The 19,729-nt window shown below is 41.3% G+C and overlaps 2 protein-coding genes across 4 annotated transcripts; both read left to right on the forward strand.

Annotated features, from left to right (window-relative positions):
- Positions 1 to 730: 730 nt before the first annotated feature.
- LOC112886176 (cyclic nucleotide-gated ion channel 1-like) lies at positions 731 to 8,826 on the forward strand. 3 transcript variants are annotated; one of them, XM_025951990.1, is made up of 8 exons: positions 731 to 895; positions 1,600 to 1,751; positions 2,006 to 2,543; positions 3,745 to 3,957; positions 4,593 to 4,873; positions 4,948 to 5,059; positions 6,142 to 6,378; positions 7,828 to 8,826. In XM_025951990.1, the coding sequence occupies exons 2-8, from the start codon at positions 1,723 to 1,725 to the stop codon at positions 8,524 to 8,526; spliced, it is 2,109 nt and encodes a 702-aa protein (XP_025807775.1). In that variant the 5' UTR covers positions 731 to 895; positions 1,600 to 1,722; the 3' UTR covers positions 8,527 to 8,826. The 3 variants fall into 3 exon arrangements, with proteins under 3 accessions (XP_025807775.1, XP_025807791.1, XP_025807783.1); XM_025952006.1 differs by having other exon boundaries at positions 1,622 to 1,751; XM_025951998.1 differs by having other exon boundaries at positions 1,632 to 1,751.
- A 3,776-nt stretch (positions 8,827 to 12,602) lies between these two features.
- On the forward strand, positions 12,603 to 16,784 carry LOC112895708 (cyclic nucleotide-gated ion channel 1-like). Its single transcript, XM_025963699.1, has 7 exons — positions 12,603 to 12,748; positions 12,866 to 12,971; positions 13,212 to 13,424; positions 13,627 to 13,907; positions 13,995 to 14,106; positions 15,235 to 15,471; positions 16,086 to 16,784. Exons 1-7 carry the CDS (start codon positions 12,603 to 12,605, stop codon positions 16,782 to 16,784), a joined length of 1,794 nt encoding a protein of 597 aa, XP_025819484.1.
- Positions 16,785 to 19,729: the final 2,945 nt, after the last annotated feature.

Below are 19,729 nucleotides of genomic sequence, written 5' to 3' on the forward strand. Positions count from 1 at the left end.
ATCGTGCTTGTATTTATGAATAATTGTTTTGTTAATGATTCGTGACGTGCTTCTTGATAGAAAGATATGTGCAATTTTGTTAATTTTAAGATGTGGCGGCCCATGTGTTTGTTAATTTTGTTATATATATATATTCATATAAAACTAAATATATAAAACTAAGTGTATTGCATGAGTTTTTGACTATTGACTTTGGATTCTTTGCTTTGTCTTTTTAATATTCCCGAGCAGTAATTTCTTCCAAAGTACAGGAACTCCTGTTGCAACTTACCACTGAGCTCCAATCTCAAACTCTTTACCTCCAATTGCGGTTGTGTGACAGCGACTGATGGCGACTGCGCTGGCAGCTAGGAGGTATTTCGTTCAAAAGAGGCTAAACTTTAACCCTAACCCTATCACATTAAAAAAAATTTATCATTTAGAAGCATTAAATAAAGTCTAATTATAAAATTAATCGGAGAACCTCTAGATTAATTTCTATTTCACGAGACGAATCTAACGAACTATATTAATCCATAATTAGCGGATGGTTACTGTAGCAAATTATAGATTAATTAGGCTCATTAAATTCGTCTCGCCGAATTAACATCATATGTGAAAAGATTTTATGAACAAATTTTATTTAATATTTTAAATGGTAAATGGTAAGATTGTGACGCCACCGGTCGAGCTGGAGCCCACACCCACCCACGCGAGGAACGTGTCCCCGTCATGCACGGACGAGCCGTCCCGGCCCGTGAAAACCGCCGGTAACCTTGCCATTCCTGTCCGTTCGCCGCCGCCGCCGCCGTCTCGTAATTCGTAACTACTATCCGCTACCCCACCACGCCCCCACGAACTCCCCCACCGTCCTCCTCGGCCAGCGGCGCCGCCCTCGGCCGGACCCTTCGCTCTGGTAAGCTCGCCCCTGCTGCCTGCTGCTCTCGCTGCGGCCCGACCCCCGATCTACCCTGCTGCCTCTCGGTTTAGTCCGGTTCAGATCCGTTCCGGCTTCCGGCTGCTTCCGCCTTTGCTCGCGCCGTGATCTGGCAGCGGGATTTTGCTCCGCTTCCGGGGCTGCTCAGCTGCGAATTGTGGCATGTCGTGATGCGGTGACTACTTACTGAGAGCTACTCTCATGCTTGGAACGCGGATTCGGCGTCCTGGTACGGTGCGTCGGCTAAGCCAAGCTTGCCTCTGGCGAACGGATTGGGGATTACAGTCTTGTTAATGCGATTTGGCGCTGGAACTGCGGTCCAGGGGGTGAATTCGTGAGCCCATTCGAGGTGTTCAGAGATGGGAAAAGAAGGGGGTTGGGGGGCAGGATTTTGTTCTGCTGTTGGCCTGTTCTTTCCCTCAAGCCAGCCGAGGGGATTGGAACACCACCTTTAACATCTCAGTTATAGGCAAAAACTGTTCCTATTAGCATAAGCTTTCGAATTCCCCAACCTGTCCATTGGATTGCCCTTGGTTACTTACGCTTGGTGCTTGATCTGCTGCTCATCTGTTGGCATCATGCTTAGGCTTGAGGATTCTTGTTCATTTTACTTACTAGACTGTTACTGCTAAATGAGAATCTGCACAGTTTGATGATCGCTTTGCTCTCTATGCCTTTTGAAGGTTCTTACGCTTATGTGGTCAGTGATCTCCAGGGAGGTTGATGCATCCATGCTGCACTTGAAGATTTAGTCAGCTGTTGCTGCCTTGCTGGCCCTGTTTCTCCTCTAGCATTAGAAGGAAGCCATGGCAGGCCGAGAGGATAGATATGTGAGGTCAGCCTCTTGTTTTATCCTCTGATTCTACATGGCATCAGAACTGTAGTGAAAAATTGCATTATAGTGCCACAAGTTTAGTTTGCATCATAAACATTTTAGCGACCTGCTGTCTTATTTTGAAAGAAAAACTTCACATCGTTTGAAGGAAACCCTGCTTCAGTGGAAATGTGTGGTGCCAGATTCATTCTATGGTCTGCAGAAATTTTGCATGTTCTGAGTGCTACCTTTTCTATTGCTTTTGTTATGCCCAGGTTTCAGGACTGGAGATCAGAGCAATCTGTTTCTGTTGTTTCAGATAGGGTAGTTTCAGAAAAAGGGCATAACGTCTTTGGGTTGCTAAAGGGCAGAACTGCAGGAGCCTTTTCATTCCTAGGGAACTCTTCACATTCCGAAACTCTAAACAAATCCGCTTCGGAGGAAAGGAAGCGCAAAACAAGAGTTCTTGATCCCCAAGGGCCATTTTTGCAGAGATGGAACAAGATATTTGTGATATCATGTCTTTTTGCAGTTTTTGTGGATCCATTGTTCTTGTATATCCCGGTAATCAATGGTGACAATAAGTGCATGCACTTGGACAAGAAGTTGGAAACCGCAGCAAGTATCTTGCGCTTTTTCACAGATATCTTCTATTTACTCCATATAATGTTTCAGTTCAGGACGGGCTTTATTGCTCCTTCTTCTAGAGTGTTTGGTCGGGGTGTCTTGGTTGAGGACATGTGTGCAATAGCAAAGCGGTATATGTCAACATTTTTTCTGGTTGATTTCTTAGCTGTTCTGCCCCTCCCTCAGGTAAATGACGTACCATCTACTTAGTGTTTCATAATTGAGTTACTCCCTCTAGTCACAAATACTTGACATTTCGGAAAAGATCCAGTCAAACTTTTGAAACTTCAGCTACATGTTAGTCTGTAATAAAAAAAATCATATGTGTAGATATGTCTTGAAAATCTTTCCTAATCTCATAACGTTTTTCAGATTTTATAAATATATTCTAGTAGAAATTAGTTGTCAAAGATACATATCAGACACTTTGTCATGTCCAAAACATTGAGTACTTTGAGTGGAAGAAGTATCTAACAACATGCGGTTGTCTTTTTTTTTGCTAGGATACATGAAAACTTGTAGAATTATAATATCCACGCACTACAGTTCTAGTTTACTCATATACGATAATGAGAGGCTACAAGAAAATGCTGTTGTTACTCCCTCCGGACCGATTTGTGAGGCATATTAGCGTTTTTCATTTTGGCCAAAATGTTGGGCAGACCAGCTTACCAAGGCATACAGCTGCTATAGCTGGCTGACATTGATTACAAGAGAACCAATCACAAGAAGCAAGTTAAGCACTCAGCATACATGCATGCATTCATATCCGGAAGCTGAGCCAATCACCATACGCACGGATGAGGCACCCGGTTCTGAAATTAATATAGCGCACGCTCCCATCCTCTCATCTTGGTATGCGTTTTTCCACTCCTGGCGCCTAAGAAAAGGGTATGGAGGGAGTACTATTTTAGGATACTTTACTAAGCTTCAATGCATCAATGGCCTAGAAGACTATGACATATATGTACATTGGTGCAAGTGTGCAACAAAGTGAAAAACTGGCAATTCAGATGGAATTGCCTCCGTTCATTGGTGCTCGCTCTGGATTGCTAATCTGTTTTGCGAGGTGGCTGGTTGCGGTCGCCTAGAATATATAGTGTTGCGCGAATGTAACCTTATTTCCTTCATGTTGGGTGTGTTGGGGAAAGCTCTCTTTGATCTCTCCTCTGTACATATATTTCTCTCTTTTTAGTGAAATGACACACAACTCTCCTGCATTGTTCGAGAAAAAATAGATAGGATTGCTTTTGTTTTCCAGTTTAGAATTTTAGATCTGTCCATTAAACGGTTTAGATTTGATTCTCCTAAGTCCTTGTTACTTATTGATGCTTGCTATCCTTAAATTCCATGTAGTTGTCACTACCTCTGATATTTTCACTATCAGGTATTTGTGTTGGTGGTGCTGCCTCGTCTTGAAGGTTCTGAAATTATGAAGGCAAAAATTGTACTACTGATTATTATTATATGTCAATATGTGCCTCGACTGCTCCGAATAATACCACTTTACCTTCAAATCACAAGATCTGCTGGTATACTTACAGAGACAGCATGGGCTGGTGCTGCTTTCAACCTGATAATTTATATGCTTGCCAGTCATGTAAGTCCCCTTAACATATTATTAGCAAGAAAACATTATTTAGTATTTGCGCTTGCTCACTAAAACCTTATCTTCTGCCTTGGTTGTAAGCTGTAATACAATGTGTGCACCCACACCTTTCACCAGGTTGGGGACAATTTCTAAACCTTAATCATATATTCGTATCTATGGACAAAGAGCGAAGGCTTATGGGAGCTTCTTACAATTTTTGCATGTTCTGGTGGCATTCTGATCCAGAATCTGCCTGTCAGAAATTGAATCTGAGAAGAATTTGAAACATACAACAACTAGAGATGCCTACACTAAATGATTGTAAAAATATTTGGATACCTATTAAAAACAAAGTGGCAAGCATCAGTTGCCTTATAATACGAAGTACACATGTCTAGTCACAAATTGGGGAAGGCACAACATCGGAAAAAGTTACTCGTTCAGTAACCAGGAAGCAAAACAAATACTAGAGAATGTAATATGTAGACCACCTAGTTTGCCATCATATAATGAAGTGCTCCATTATATGGCTCACCTCCAAATAACTAGATGAGATGGCTAACCTCCTGATAAATGCAGTTAATTTCCGCAATTTTATTGTCCATGGTGAGTTTATTACAAACTGATGCTACAACTGATTACAGGGCTTTGGAGCTCTTTGGTACATGCTTTCAATCCAACGATTAGACTCCTGTTGGAGACAAGCATGTAGCAATCAGACTGGCTGTCATCCTACATCTTTATATTGTGAGACTAATACATTTGGAAATAATGCTTTCTTACAAAATGTTTGCGCAACAAATGGCAATGCCAAGCCAGACCCGACATTTGGAATTTTTCTACCAGCTCTCAAGAATGTTTCAAGTTCGAAGAGTTTCTTTGAGAAACTATTCTATTGCTTTTGGTGGGGGCTACAAAATCTAAGGTTTGCTTACAAAAAGTTAGCTTCCAGCTTTTTTTTCTTCAACTTGCATTTGTTTATTAATTCATCTATTGCAGCTCTCTTGGTCAGAACATGATCACAAGCACTAATACATTGGAGAATCTGTTTGCGGTTTTTGTCTCAACATCAGGCTTGGTTCTATTTGCACTACTTATTGGTAATGTGCAGGTACAGACAAAGTGTTTTTTTGGTCATTGATGGCATTTTCTTGTCGTGTATGTGTTGTTGGATTAAGTGTCAGCTAATTAGCTATTAAAAAGGTCAACCTATGTCAAGCATGGTTTGGATGTCCAAAATTGTGTGCCTGCAATTTTAATTAATTGCGCTAAAATCTTATGGCATATTGTTGATGTATATTCACTTGATTTTAGTAAATTGATCGAATGGACATATCACATATGTGAAATAGAACTGCCTATGGATTCACTTGATAAAATCACATTAAACCAATACCGACTGTACAGGAACAGTGTGTTTACATGATTCTATGAAGTTAAGTGCTCCGTACATACATACCTTGAGAAAAAAGGAACTGCACTGATGGAAAAACTGGAAATGAAAAAACATTATAAAAGTTATTTCTTTAAAAGATAAGTCTCTCTTTTATTACCTTCAATATTAACATTTTCCTCATTCAGCTAACTCCATACATTTTCCTCAAACAGCTAACTCCATATCCTTTACACCTGTATTAGCTCTGATGTTACTGATTTAGATCGAGAAAAGTATTAACTGTGATTCTAGTTCTAGATATGGGGCCAAGCCCTGTAGTATGATTGCAAGAGTTACTCGCGTTACGGTGGACACCACAATCATGTGTGCCTCTAATCAGAACTGATGCTTGTAATTGCTTGTTTTTTTCCTCGAATAAGCAGGAGAACTACGCATCATTGCATTAAGAAGAGCAAAAAAATTACAAGACACTACACCTGTAATGGCTTGGTTGCTTTGAAAATAAAATAAAATAAGCTTACATAAACTTTTAGATCATCATTTCTTAATGATCTTAAACGATCTTCATTTCAATACAAATAACAAGCTAAACGAGTCCATTTTCCTTTATGTATCAGCATCTCTGATTTCCCAAACATTTATCCTGCAGTGTACTGTGTCACTTTTAAAGACAAAAGCTCATTATTTCAGTTAGAATCAGGGATTATTAATTTAATTATTTAGTTACTAACTAGGCAGCTAAGTTGATACGTACCATATTATCCTAATTTTCTTTTTTTATGGTTGGTGAATTACAGACCTATTTACAGTCAGCCTCTGTGCGTATAGAAGAAATGAGAATGAAAAGGCGTGATACAGAGCAGTGGATGGCACATAGGCTACTTCCTGAAAATCTTAAGGACCGGATTATGCGCCATGAACAATATAGGTGGCAAGAAACAAGAGGTGTTGATGAAGAGGGCCTTCTTACAAATCTTCCCAAGGATCTTCGAAGAGAGATAAAGAGACATCTTTGTTTGTCGCTTCTGATGAAGGTACTTAAACTTTTATCTCATCTTCTCTCCACGTCCCATCATTTGGTGTACGGAAATGGATACATACAGATACTGCCAAGCACATTTCTTGAGATAGCGTTTATCTACTGTTTCCATACAGACTGGATATTTGACCTCTTGCCATGTAGTCATGATATATAATTATATATGCATATGCTGATATGCCTAACTTTATTTTCCAAGAACCATAAGTTATTGAAGTAGTCGGTGCCGACACTATTGTAGTGTAGTCGTAAGCTCCCCAGTTGATGGAGACACCAATGAGGGTTTGAATCTTGGTGGCACCAAAAAAATCCCCTTGCTGGCAACCTAAAAAAATAGTGTCACCTGTGGTTGGTTTGGGCCCTCCTACCAGGGGCAGTTGCAGTGGTCGCCAGCCCAATGGGTTGTGGTCGTCCGAGGTTACGGTGCGGTCCTATAGGGTGAAGCCAGAGTTTGGGGGTTTTCTCAGCCATCTTGGCTGAGGTTCCTTCTCAGTTGTAATACTGCAGGGGCGGTCTTTCCCCTGCCAGCCGAGTTTGTATTCATTGTGTTAGCAGATAGTGGCTGTGGTTCTGTTCTGGATCAGGTTGGTTCTCATCTGGGCTTTAGTGCAACTCTGGCTTGGAATGTATGTATTAGCAAGCAGAATGGTTGATACAAACATATGCCCCCATATATTTCTTGGGATAGGCCTAATGGATGCTTTGAACTATGTATGTGATAAGGTTCTACACCACTCTTGCGGTCTTGCCTAATGGACAGGCAATATTGACCTATCATTTGATCATCTTCATCTGCTCTTACAGCATTGCTAAACTAGAATGGAGCTTGATTCAATTTATATGCTGAATGCTAAAGAGAGGAGGAAAGAAAAAAAAAGCAGTTAAATAATGTTATTGGGTAATTGAATTGATATTGACTCAGGTGTGGATTTGCGCTTCACATTTTGAGAAACTAGGACTTGTAATTGAGCTAAATAGGGTCGCTGGAGACTCTTAGAGGCATCCATTCACACCCCCAATATTGACTGAAACGACAATTTCTGAAAAATGATACTCTTTTGCTAGTTTATTCACCGTTTATGTTCTCTTTTTCTTGAAACTCAGCAAACCTAGCCACACTTCGTCAACTGTTTAAAGGAAATTAAGCAGTAGGAAAACTAAGTTCTAGAAAGTTGCATGCTAGCACCCGAATGTCAGGTCCCTTCAAAATGTGTCTGAACTCTGAATTGCCATAAAATACACTGAGCTTAGATTTACCCCTAACAAGTTGAAAGGCAGTTAATAACTTTTCAAAGACCTTCTGATGGAGAATTTTAAGTTACTTGAGGGACCTATACATTTTATACTTGATTCGTGTATACTTCTTTCTTTTAATTTTGTTCTTTGATCAACAGATGCTGTGTTATTAGCATTTCCATCTTTAACCCTTTCCTTCTGTTTGCAGGTTCCAATGTTTGAAAACATGGATGAGCAGCTATTGGATGCTATGTGTGATCGTCTAAAGCCCATGCTGTACACGGAAGGAAGCTGCATCATTCGTGAAGGTGACCCTGTGAATGAAATGCTCTTCATCATGAGGGGAACACTAGAGAGTACAACAACAAATGGTGGACAGACCGGCTTCTTCAACTCTAATGTTCTAAAAGGTGGTGACTTCTGTGGTGAAGAGCTCCTCACATGGGCCCTTGACCCCACTTCAGCATCAAATCTCCCTGGCTCAACTAGGACAGTGAGGACGCTGACTGAAGTCGAAGCTTTCGCTTTGAGGGCTGACGACTTGAAGTTTGTTGCCACCCAATTCAGGAGGCTTCACAGCAAACAGCTCCAACACACCTTCAGATTTTACTCACAGCAATGGAGAACCTGGGCGGCTTGCTTCATACAGGCAGCATGGCACAGGTACTGCAGAAAGAAGCTTGAAGAGACTTTATACGAGAAGGAGAAGCGGTTGCAGGCAGCAATTGTATGCGATGGCACTACTTCGCTTAGTCTTGGTGCAGCCCTTTACGCTTCGCGTTTTGCTGGTAACATGATGCGGATCTTACGGAGAAATGCCACCAGAAAGGCCCGTTTGCAGGAAAGAGTGCCTGTAAGATTATTACAGAAGCCAGCAGAACCCAACTTTTTTGTTGAAGATCAGTGATCCTGTCTTCGGGGGCACCCTGTAACAAGCAGACATTATTCATGATCCAACCGGTACAAAACTCGCGTGATTGGATGCTGCACAAGTGTACATATATAGACCAGGTGGTCTAAAGCCATCTGGTTTGAATCACAGAATTCGATGTATCTATTATTCTTTTATCGGACACACCATATTAAATCTGTATTCAGATGCATGTATTTATAAGCATCCCAGATTTTCACCTCTTGTGAATCTCGAAAACAGATGGTTCTGTAAATGTTACTGATCAATAGTTTGTTGATTTTGGGATGGCTCGCATGTGAACTGTGAGAGGAAGAGGTTGATATGAACTGAAAAAGGGTCTGTGAAATGATGTAGAGCATCCGTCACTTGTAATCATGGTTTTGCCGTAAATACGTAATATATATTTTGGTATTGTGTGTATTCCTCTGAGTCTCAGACCTGATCAATCCACTGGGCCAGCTTTAAAAGCGGGCCTGAAATGTGTGGGTGTTGATGTGTCGGGTTTTCATTTCCCGGATTGGGCCGTGTTTTGGGCTAAATTTGGAGCCTTAGCACGTCTAATGGGCCGCTTGTCAGGTCCACTTTATCAGCTTTGGCAGCCCATTATTAGGTCTCCACTTTTTTTCCTTGATATAATATAACGGTAGAGGTACCGATATCATTCCCTTCCCAAGTTCCAAACCAGGGGCGAACCATAAAATTTTTTAATATCAAACTACAATAGGCTTGAAACATACGAAATGATACTGTCAGCTTCAGCTTTACCCTTTCAACTTAAGCTAGTACTGGTTTCTCTTCGGTCAAACACTTGGATTATCCAGATTTCTAAATAAAAGGATAGGATATTAGAGTATCTCCAGCAAATTACTCGTCTCTGTTTAATATTATAAGACTATTTTTTATCAGAGGTACTTAGCACATTACCAATCAAATTCTATTATTAAGTAGTTTTTTAATTATCAAAATACATCTTCTTCTCGTCTAAACCTAAATGAAAGTGATTTATCCCTCTACTCTATTTTTGGTGATTAGATTTTGATAATTTGTTATAGTAACTGTTAGTAAAATGTAAAATAATTTTTTGGCTATGAAGAGAGAATTTTTTAATATAAGTAATCAGGAGATGCATTTACTTACTAAGAGCATCTCCAACAAATTACTCATCTTTCTCTGGTACCAAATGCTTTGGTGATTGAAGGTGCTCCAGCAGATTATAAATCCAATCCCCATTACCTAAAAACTACTTTTAGAAATTACCAAAACACACATATCTCTCATCTAAATGAACTATCCTATTCTCGATAATTTTATTTTGATAGTCTGCTGCAACAATTATTAAAAAATATAAAAATAGTTATTGGAACAAGAACCGTCGGGCACAGGGGGAATTAAAAAGCACCACTCTTTTAGAGTAGTCGTTCAGAAAATTAAACAAGAACGTCCAAAAAAATACGTTGAAGTTTTTTATTTTTTAAGGGTAACGTAAGATCCTCAAAGAGGATACAAGTATGGAGCTAGGCGCAGCGGCGAAGCTAGAGCAAATTGAAGAATGATGCACTTACCTTGTGGTGAATGGAATTGAGCTGTGGGGATGCATATATGGTGAAAAAATATATCTAATCACTGTTTTTGCAAAATTTCATGGGTGCATGCGCACCCCTAATTTGAACCTACCTTCGCCCCTGGCTGGGTGAAAATACTTATGTAGCGTAGTGGTTGATAGCAAGTGGATTTGGTCCATATTCGAACCCGTGCAACAACAAAATTTTTCCTCCTTTTCAGGGAGTGTTCGGCATACCTATTTTCACAGTGGGCCTTTTTCTCTTCCTGAGCCGGATCAAATGGATCCTGGTGGCTCACTCAAATCTAGTCCAGCTCCACAACAATTTTATTTCGGGCCTGGCTTTGAAACAGGCCCATGCTGCGGTACCACCATGATACATGCCCACGATGTGGACACGCTGGATCTGGAAAGCAACATGTAGACCCACCCAACGGGATCCGCATTATCACGTGTTAGCCATGACGGCCTATTGGCCCACACTCGTACACGTGGACGGCTTGGTCTCACCTCACCAGTGGACCCCGCGTTAACATATTTGACCCAGAACTCTGTCTGACATGTGGACCTTTGGATCCTAGTCATCACACGTGGCTGCCGGGTAGACATCTTGGACCAGTCAACCGGGACCTATAATTACACGTGTTAGCCACGTCGGCCTGCTAGCCCGTACTCGTACACGTGGATGGCCGGGTCCAACTTCTCTTTGGGGACTCCATGTTGACATATTTGACCTACAACCTTGACACGTGGACCTTCGGATTCTAGTCACCACATGTGACTGCCAGATAGACATCTTGGACCAGTTAACCAGAACCTCAGTTACACGTGTTAGCCACGTCGACCTGGTGGCCCTGCACACATACACGTGGACGGCCGGATCCCACCTCTCCAGTGGACCCCGGGTTGACATATTTGACCCATAATCCTGAACACGTGGACCTTCGGGTCCCAGTTAGCACACGTGGCTGCCAGGTAGACATGTTGGACTAGTCAACCGGGACCTACAGTTACACATGTTAGCCACATCGCCCTGCTGGGCCCGCACTTGTACACGTGGACGCCCGGATCGCACCTCTCCAATGGACCCGCGTTGACATAGTTAACCTACAAGCTTGGCACGTGGACCGACGGGCTACACGTGGCAGCCACATAGACACGCTGGACCCTCTGTCACCACATGTGGCCTATGGATCCCAATGCTATATGCGTCTCACCGGTTCTATGTTGACTCGCGGTCATCACAGATACGAGGAGTTGATGGCGTACCTTTTTTTAACTATGAGATATTGTTATGTGACGCACGTTTTATTTTCGTTATAGTTCCGTAGGTGCTGAGGGCTGCCGCCGAAGAACTACGACTAAACTGGAATTTTTGTTATAGATATGGTCTGTTCGACGATGAAGTTTCAAGCATCACGCGGAAAAACATCATAAAAGCTAGTATTTCTGTTAATGGGTGGGAAAAAATTATTTTAAGTACTAGGTACGAATAATCGGTTGCCTATGCTCTTACTAAGAGTGCGTGCAGCTCGTCGCCACTCGCCACGGCTGAGGCATGTCTGGAGGTATATAGAATGAACTCTTTCGATCACTCGGTCCAAACTCTCTCGACTTTCAGTTCAATGGCATGGTCACATGGAGACGCCCCCCAGTTTATTCACACCGGCTTGGCTACCCAATTGAATCGAGTCCATCTTGCCCGACCAAGCGGACTCTCCAAGCTTGCAGCTGCGCTTGGCCTTCTCCGCCACCTCTTCGACCCTCGTAAACATCCACACCGATCCTTCCACCCTTCTCGTTCCCATCTCCACCTCCTCGCCCGCGACGCCGCGCCGCCGCCACCTCCTCCTCACGATTTCACGATCCGGCAGGGAGCTTTGAGCCCTTTCAATTAACGGCGGTCGTTCCGGCGTTCTTGCTTAACTGCTGCCGGGAAAACAAAACCAGTTCTCTTGCTTATCAGAGAGCTAGGTTGTTGCTGCCATGGCGCACCCAAGAACTGATTAACTGCGTCTGCGTCACGGCCGTAACCAGTGGCAGTCACAGTCAGAGAGGTAAGCTCTTAAAGCTTGTCCTTCTATCCTCGCATTGTAAATTACATAGCTCACATGACATGAAACATAGATATGTGGTGCAAGGCTCAAAATTGCACTGCTGACGCGCGCCGCACACAAGCTTACCATGTATCAGCACAGTGGTGGTTTCCTTTTCTTGAATTAAAACTTGTATCTTTTTCAGAGGAAAGCCTACTTCATTGGAGATAGTGTGATGCCATTGCCAGCTCGATGAAATTCAACCGGTTGAACTCATAAGTCACCACAGTATGAATCGCTGCGAAAACGTATGGCATGGATTGCGCTCAGAATGATTTTTTATGCACAGACTGGAGATCAGACTATGAGAGCAATGTATTGGATCAGATAACATTGTCTTAACAACTTCGGCTAGCTGAGGATTGTAATACACGTGGCATTCTGAAACTCTGAACAAATAAGCTTCAGTCTGAATGAGGTCCAAGGGAAGGGTTCTTGATCCTCAGGGGCAATTCCTGCAGACATGGAACAAGATATTTGTGATATCATGTCTTATTTCAGTTTCTGTGGACTCACTGTTCTTCTACGCCCCGGCGATTGATGGTGACGACAGCTGCTTGTATCTGGATCATAAATTGGAAAAGATAGCAAGTATCCTGCGCTCTCTTACAGATATCTTCTATTTGCTCCGTATAATTTTTCAGTTCAGGACAGGCTTTACTGCTTCCTCCTCTAGAGTGTTTGGTCGCGGTGTATTGGTTGAGGACACATTTGAAATAGCAAAGCGGTATTTGACAACATATTTTCCGATTGATTTCTTAGCTGTTCTGCCCTTCCCTCAGGTACCTTTTATGCCACTTTACTTGGTTAACCTTCAACTGTGGGGCTCTGTATCTACATCATGCAAACCTTGTAATCCTGATGGTTTTTCTAGGATACACGAAAAAACTGATTTTTCATGTATAGGAGTAAGTCACTGTTCTTAATTAGAACTGAATATTGCAAACGATTTATTTTCATTTCAATGATTCCTTGTCTTATAACATTGTAAGTTTGTAGCTGATATTGATGTTTGATATCAGGTGTTTGTGCTGTTAGTGCGACCCCATCTCCAAGGTTTGAAGGTTATGACGGAGAAAAATATACTAATGCTAATAGTCATATGTCAATATGTGCCTCGACTGATCCGAATAATACCGCTCTACATTCAAATCACAAGATCAGCTGGTACAGTTATGGACACAGCATGGCCGGGTGCTGCCTTTAACCTTCTAGTTTATATACTTGCTAGTCATGTAAGTCCTCCATTCATTTGTCGATATGAGAGTGTAAGTTTTAAATAGCGCTTTCCATCTCTGAAACGATGTCATTTTTTTTGTCCATTCTTGATTCACACAGGATAATCTCAAGATCATTTTAATACAATTAATTTGCCACATATCATTGTGCATGGTCAAAACAGTAGTATATTATAACCGAAGCATTGACTTCTTATAGGTCATTGGAGCTCTCTGGTACATTCTTGCCATTCAACGAGAAGAAACCTGTTGGAGAGAAGCTTGCAATGGCCAGGATGGTTGCGATCGTGCATCTTTATATTGTGGAAGTGCTGTATATGGAAATAATACTTTCTTACAAGATGCTTGCCCAACAAACGGTGATGCCGATATAGATCCAATCTTTGGAATTTACCTACCAGTTCTCCAGAATGTTTCACAGTCAACGGGTTTCTTCGAAAAATTATTCTACTGCTTTTGGTGGGGGCTACAAAGTCTATGGTGTGTGTGTAATTGAAACAATTTTTTTTCCTCACCAAAGAATAGTACCCTGGGTCCTGTATTTATGTGTTGCCTTTTCTATTGCAGTTCTTATGGTCAAAACCTGAAAACAAGCACTTACATATGGGAGAATTTGTTTGCTGTTTTTGTCTCAACTTCAGGTTTAGTATTATTGGCGCTCCTTATTGGTAATGTGCAGGTACAGTTTTAAGCATTGGTAGAATTTTATTGCTATATGTCCTGTTACATTAAATGGCAATTTATTATAAGGCAATATGTGGCAAGGATTTATTTTTCTGGAGGTGCAAATTGTGCACCTGCAGATTTATAGTATTGTTTTTTTGTAAAACAAAACTCGAATTGATTCAACAAATGTGAAATGAAAACATCCCTTCAACAGAGTCATTTCCCTTGAAAAATGAAAAGCAAACCTCTCCCGCTTTGACCACTAAAATACAACGAACTGTTTGTATGAGTTATCCAAAAGTACTACAATATTTGTCCTGAAAAGTACTTTCACAATGTCATAGCTTAATATTTTTTTTACTACCACATCGTAGATAATAGTAACGTAAAATTTGAACATTTAAGACCGTATAGCAAGATGGGCACAACATTATACATTTTCAACAGAGGGAGTGCCCCCCATATACTTGAAGATTTTGTTTCCTTAGTTCTGTTGGAGTTGGATATTGATGTTCTAGAGGAAATAGATTCACCTGAAAAAAATAGTAGTTAGACTAAAAACTCTGAAAATGAAAAACATATGGCACAACCACCATCCCGGCTTCACAAAACAATATTGCCATTTTTAAACTCATATGTTATAGGCCTGTATTTGCTACTGTCTAGAGATGCTGCTGCTCCTAGTAGCCTCAACCTTTGACATTCACGTCTTCAATATAGGTCCAACGCAAGATCTTTATAAAGAATCTCCTGTCCTTACGCTGGACATTGTAAGCATGTTTGTTACATGTAATCGAATGATGCTGGTACCGACTTGGTTTCTTTCAAAATAACATGGGATAAAGTCTACTTCGAGATCTTCATTTGGAAGAATTTCAAGAGGTTTCGAGTGGCCCTTTTTTTTTACAATCCTCAAATCAACGAGCTATGTCAATCAGTTTTCTTTATATGAATTATCATATAATATTTACCCTTAAAATTTTTCCATGTGCTTTGTACTTCAGTGTATTTATGCTATATATCAAGCCGGCCAAGAGCTTATTGTTTATTATGTAAGTAGGAACCATAAATTGAATTATATAATCAGCGGAGATGTGTGACTTGACCATTTTTTCCAAATTTTTTGGTTGAACTATTGCAGACCTATTTACAATCAGCCTCTGGGCATATAGAAGAAATGAGACTGAAAAGACGTGACATGCAGCAATGGATGGCACACAGACTACTTCCTGAGCATATCAAGGAACGAATACTGCGTCACGATCAATATAAATGGCAAGAGACGCAAGGGGTTGATGAAGAAGACCTCCTTACAAATCTTCCTAAGGATCTTAGGAGAGATGTAAAGCGTCATCTTTGTCTATCACTTCTCATGAGGGTACTTTCCTATACCTTTAGGTTGTATCCATAGTCAGAAGGATTCGTCATTTGCTTCTTGTCCCATCCAGAGATATATGGAAAAAGGAATACTTGAGACTCTATCCCCCCATCTTGATATCTGAACTCTATGCTAAGCAAATCATAGATCAGACAGTCAAACAAATTTGTTCTCTTCAATTTTTTTAGGACAGTTTGGTTAATATGAAAATCAAGTTATTCAACAAAGTCATGTGCTTTCATCGTAATGCTGATTCTCTTCTAAATCTGTTTAATTTGCTGTATGTATTTTAGAAAATTTCAAAAATTTGCTTTGCTTTACTTAATTAATTAACCCTATGGAGTTTTGTTCCTTTTTAATATATATACACCATGAAGTTTTCCCTTTCGATTAATAATTAGCCCTATGAAGTTGAATGTCAGTTAATAACTTTTGGAAGCTCCCATGTGAAATACATATATACTCCAATGGAGGTTATTAGATGGATTCTAAGGAGATCTAGAATTTTCATACGCAATTTAGAGTTAGTATGTCTTTCTATCTGTTTTGTGCTTTCATCAATACATATTGTTCATTAATTAATTGACTAGCATTAATTCCAATTACTTTTGCAGGTTCCAATGTTTGAAAAGATGGATGACCAGCTCTTGGACGCCATGTGTGATCGTCTAAAGCCCATGCTGTACACAGAAGGAAGTTGCATCATTCACGAAGGCGGCCCAGTGAATGAGATGTTCTTCATCATGAGAGGAACGCTTGAGAGCATGACTACAGATGGTGGGAGAATGGGCTTCTTCAACTCCAATGTTCTCAAAGGCGGCGACTTCTGCGGCGAAGAGCTCCTCACATGGGCTCTGGATCCCACATCAGGCTCAAACCTTCCCAGCTCCACCAGGACAGTGAAGACGTTGTCGGAAGTCGAAGGTTTCTCTCTAAGGGCTGATCACTTGAGGTTCGTGGCCACCCAGTACCGGAGGCTCCACAGCAAACAGCTCCGGCACACCTTCAGGTTTTACTCACAGCAATGGAGGACCTGGGCTGCTTGCTTCATACAGGCAGCTTGGCACAGGTACTGCAGGAAGAAGATGGAGGATAGTTTGTACGAAAAGGAGATGAGGTTCCAAGCGGCCATTGTCAGTGACGGCTCTACTTCTCGCAGCCTTGGTGCAGCGCTCTATGCCGCACATTTCGCTTGCAACATGGTACGGGTCTTACGGAGAAGTGCCGCCAGAAAGGCACGTTTGCTGGAAAGGGTGCCTTCAAGGCTGTTGCTGAAGCCAGCAGAACCCAACTTTTTCGCTGAAGAAGAGTGATCTTTTCCGTGCCATGTTGTTAAACAACGTTCATCTCAGACAACCTGTAATTGTTACAACGAACCCTCAGGTGATGTGCTTGCTAATGTGGTCTGAACTGGATGCTGTACATAGACACCAAATGGGCTGAAGCTGTCTGGTTTAAATTAATGTTACATGTATGACATTGACATGGGCTCTATACAACGCAATGCATGTAGTACTGTATGCATTCCACTTCCACTCTGCATCCTTCCTCTTGTGAACTTCGAAAACGAAAGATACTGTCAATGCTATTCCGTACATTCTAAATTGTAAGTCGTTTTAATTTATAGAAAAATATACAGATATCTACAATATCAAACTAGTTTGTAGATGTTAATATATTTTTTCCATGAGCTTGGTCAAAATTAGACAAGTTGACTTAGAACAAAGGTAAAATAACTTATAATTTAGAATGGATGGAGCATCAAGTAGTGTCAACTCTCTCACAAACATACTCGACCATCGGTTTTTGAAGTTCATGCTCAGAGGATAAAATGCTCTGCATCAGCGTTCTTGTATGCCATTAAGGAATAACCTGATGTTGGAATCGTTGTACCACATCTGATCCTTGTTATGTCAGATGTTAACGGCATGGTACAAAAGTCCAATTTCTGCCAAGCTTCAGACCACACATGTGCCATTGGTAGACAGCTACAGATAGTAGCAATAGTTCAGCTTATCTTAGTGGTCTCTTCTAAGATGCTGGAACTTTGTGGTTTATTCCTTCATCGAGCTTTGAGAGAGATAGTCTATTTTCCCTGCAATTCCCCCCTCCATGGGAGCATCTCCTTTTAGGGTGCTTCACTTTGGCGAATATAATCTCCTTTTTGATATGCTATCCCTGTTGATCACACTTCCAACGCTTCTTTGATACTCCTTTGTTTCGCCATCCAAACAAGGACTTGAACCGGTTTGAGGAAGTGCAATCAAATCTGAAGAAGCCACTCTTTGTCAAAGGGGACTTTCAAAGATGTTTTTTTTTCAATAAAAAACATAACAGTAGGAATCAACCCTTACGTCATGGATAGATAACAGAACGAAAGCAGAAAAATAATCTAGACAGATAGGTACATATTCCCTAGAATAAAGATGCTCATGCAAATAAAGCTCACTTTTGCAAAGTTGTCTGCATATATTCTCATGAGAGTTGATGGCTTGATTTGTTATTCGCATGGTGACGTTGATCGACGGATGAGCTCCTGCTGAAACGAACACGCTTTCTGAATGTTTGACACTTGGGATTACGAAGTTTCCGTCAGAGGTAGGCACTTGGTCAGATTTGATTACGCTAGCGAACTGTACTTGACAAAAATCTAAACCACTAGAGTCTCTTCTGGGTTTCTGACTTTCCGTCGTCCCTCCCGTGAAGTTGTTGCGGTTGTTGGCATGCTGCCAGAGGAGGAAATGCTGCAGCACGCGGATCACGCGGGCAGAGCATCTATCAGCTTTGCAGTCCCTGCTTCTCAATTTGGTGGATTGCTGTTGCGCGCACATGTGAAGGATACCAAAAGTTTCTGCTATCTTTGCTGAACTTACAGAAGAGTGCAATCTTTGCTGAACGTACTAAGGAGTACATGGGCTGCTGGTTATTGCTAGGGTTACACACAACTGTTCATTAGGTCGTGGCTGATGATCCACTTCTCTGCTTGTCAAATAATGCATCTTCTTTACACTGGTTTCCTTGAAGTATGATATTCCGCAGCTGGATGCCAAGGTTTGCATTACAGCACACAACGCTCCAGTTGTTGTTTTAGCACAAAGCTGAGTTGGATGTTCTATTTGCATGTCCAAAAAAATTGATAAGCAAGACGCATTTTTTTAGGAGGAAAAAAAAGGAAGTGACGCGTACTATGTTCTGAAGGTCAACAACCTCTGAGAAAAAAAAGGAGCTGACGCGTACAACCTCTGAACAGGCTTTCTGAAGATGTAAGCAGTATGATCGGTGTGCTCCGGCGCGTACGTTCCCGTGCACACGCATGCGAGCAAATCGGCAACAGCTGCCTCACTCATGTCTTACATGAAGTCAACGCACGTTGAGCATCGTCGGTGCTGAGCGACCATGCGCTGCTGCTACTTGGGATGAGCAACGAGCAGTGCTATGCTCAAGGAGCTAGCAGAGGTGGTTGCGCCCGATCGATCCATGTATGAACGAAGTCCTCGCCGACTCAGAAAGGAGGAGCCCTACACAGCGGTTTTATCATGCATCCAATCCCCTTAGCTCTTGACTTCGAAGTTAATTTTTATTTTGCCACCAACTTAATAGAGACAGATGACAAATATTTTGCAGTACCTAAGCTTTCATGTAACTTTGTATTGCAGTCATTTCACATAACTCTCCCTGCAAAAACCTGGAGTTTTTACGCATAGCGCTGTTGGAGGCAGTAGTGAGGCACTACTGTCGCAGAGGGACCATCCCATGTGCCTTGAGAAAAAGGCTCGCCTCAGTGAAACTATTTTAGCTTTAGGAAAAATGTTATAAAAAATTTCATTCAAATTATAGCCAAATGTGTCCTTATTTTTAAAATCTCATAATAAAAAAAATACAAAGGTACAGTTAGAATTTAACTTAGATACTTAATATAAAACTTACGATGTATTGTTTTAATCTTTATGTGCGTGGAGGACCATCTCGCATTAGCACTGATGCTAATAATATTATTAAGTGATATTAGCGTTTACAGGATAATTAAGGTTTAATGAGATAAACTAAGAGCTATTGAAATATGCTTATACAAAATAACATGGAACCACATTTGCTCTTAGCATTTTATCTTATGTGCTATGTTCTCGTGTGATCTGGCCGATTAGAAGCTTGCAACCAATCAAACTGCCATTGCATCCGCTCAGCCTGCCAATCACGTCCAAATTGGCGAAAAAACTTTCCAAAAAGCTTTCATCTTAGTAACCCCATCCAGCATCCG

Source organism: Panicum hallii, chromosome 1 (genome assembly GCF_002211085.1).
Source record: "Panicum hallii strain FIL2 chromosome 1, PHallii_v3.1, whole genome shotgun sequence".
In the NCBI taxonomy this organism is placed as follows: Eukaryota; Viridiplantae; Streptophyta; class Magnoliopsida; order Poales; family Poaceae; genus Panicum; species Panicum hallii.

Excerpts from the sequence above, each read along its gene's own strand:
- LOC112895708 (XM_025963699.1), top strand. The coding sequence starts at position 12,603 with ATGAGGTCCAAGGGAAGGGTTCTTGATCCTCAGGGGCAATTCCTGCAG. Across the intron at positions 12,972-13,211 it reads CTGTTCTGCCCTTCCCTCAG|GTGTTTGTGCTGTTAGTGCG; the intron begins GTACCTTTTATG and ends GTTTGATATCAG. Across the intron at positions 13,908-13,994 it reads TGGGGGCTACAAAGTCTATG|TTCTTATGGTCAAAACCTGA; the intron begins GTGTGTGTGTAA and ends TTTCTATTGCAG.
- LOC112886176 (XM_025951990.1), top strand. The coding sequence starts at position 1,723 with ATGGCAGGCCGAGAGGATAGATATGTGAG. Across the intron at positions 1,752-2,005 it reads CGAGAGGATAGATATGTGAG|GTTTCAGGACTGGAGATCAG; the intron begins GTCAGCCTCTTG and ends TGTTATGCCCAG. Across the intron at positions 4,874-4,947 it reads TGGGGGCTACAAAATCTAAG|CTCTCTTGGTCAGAACATGA; the intron begins GTTTGCTTACAA and ends CATCTATTGCAG.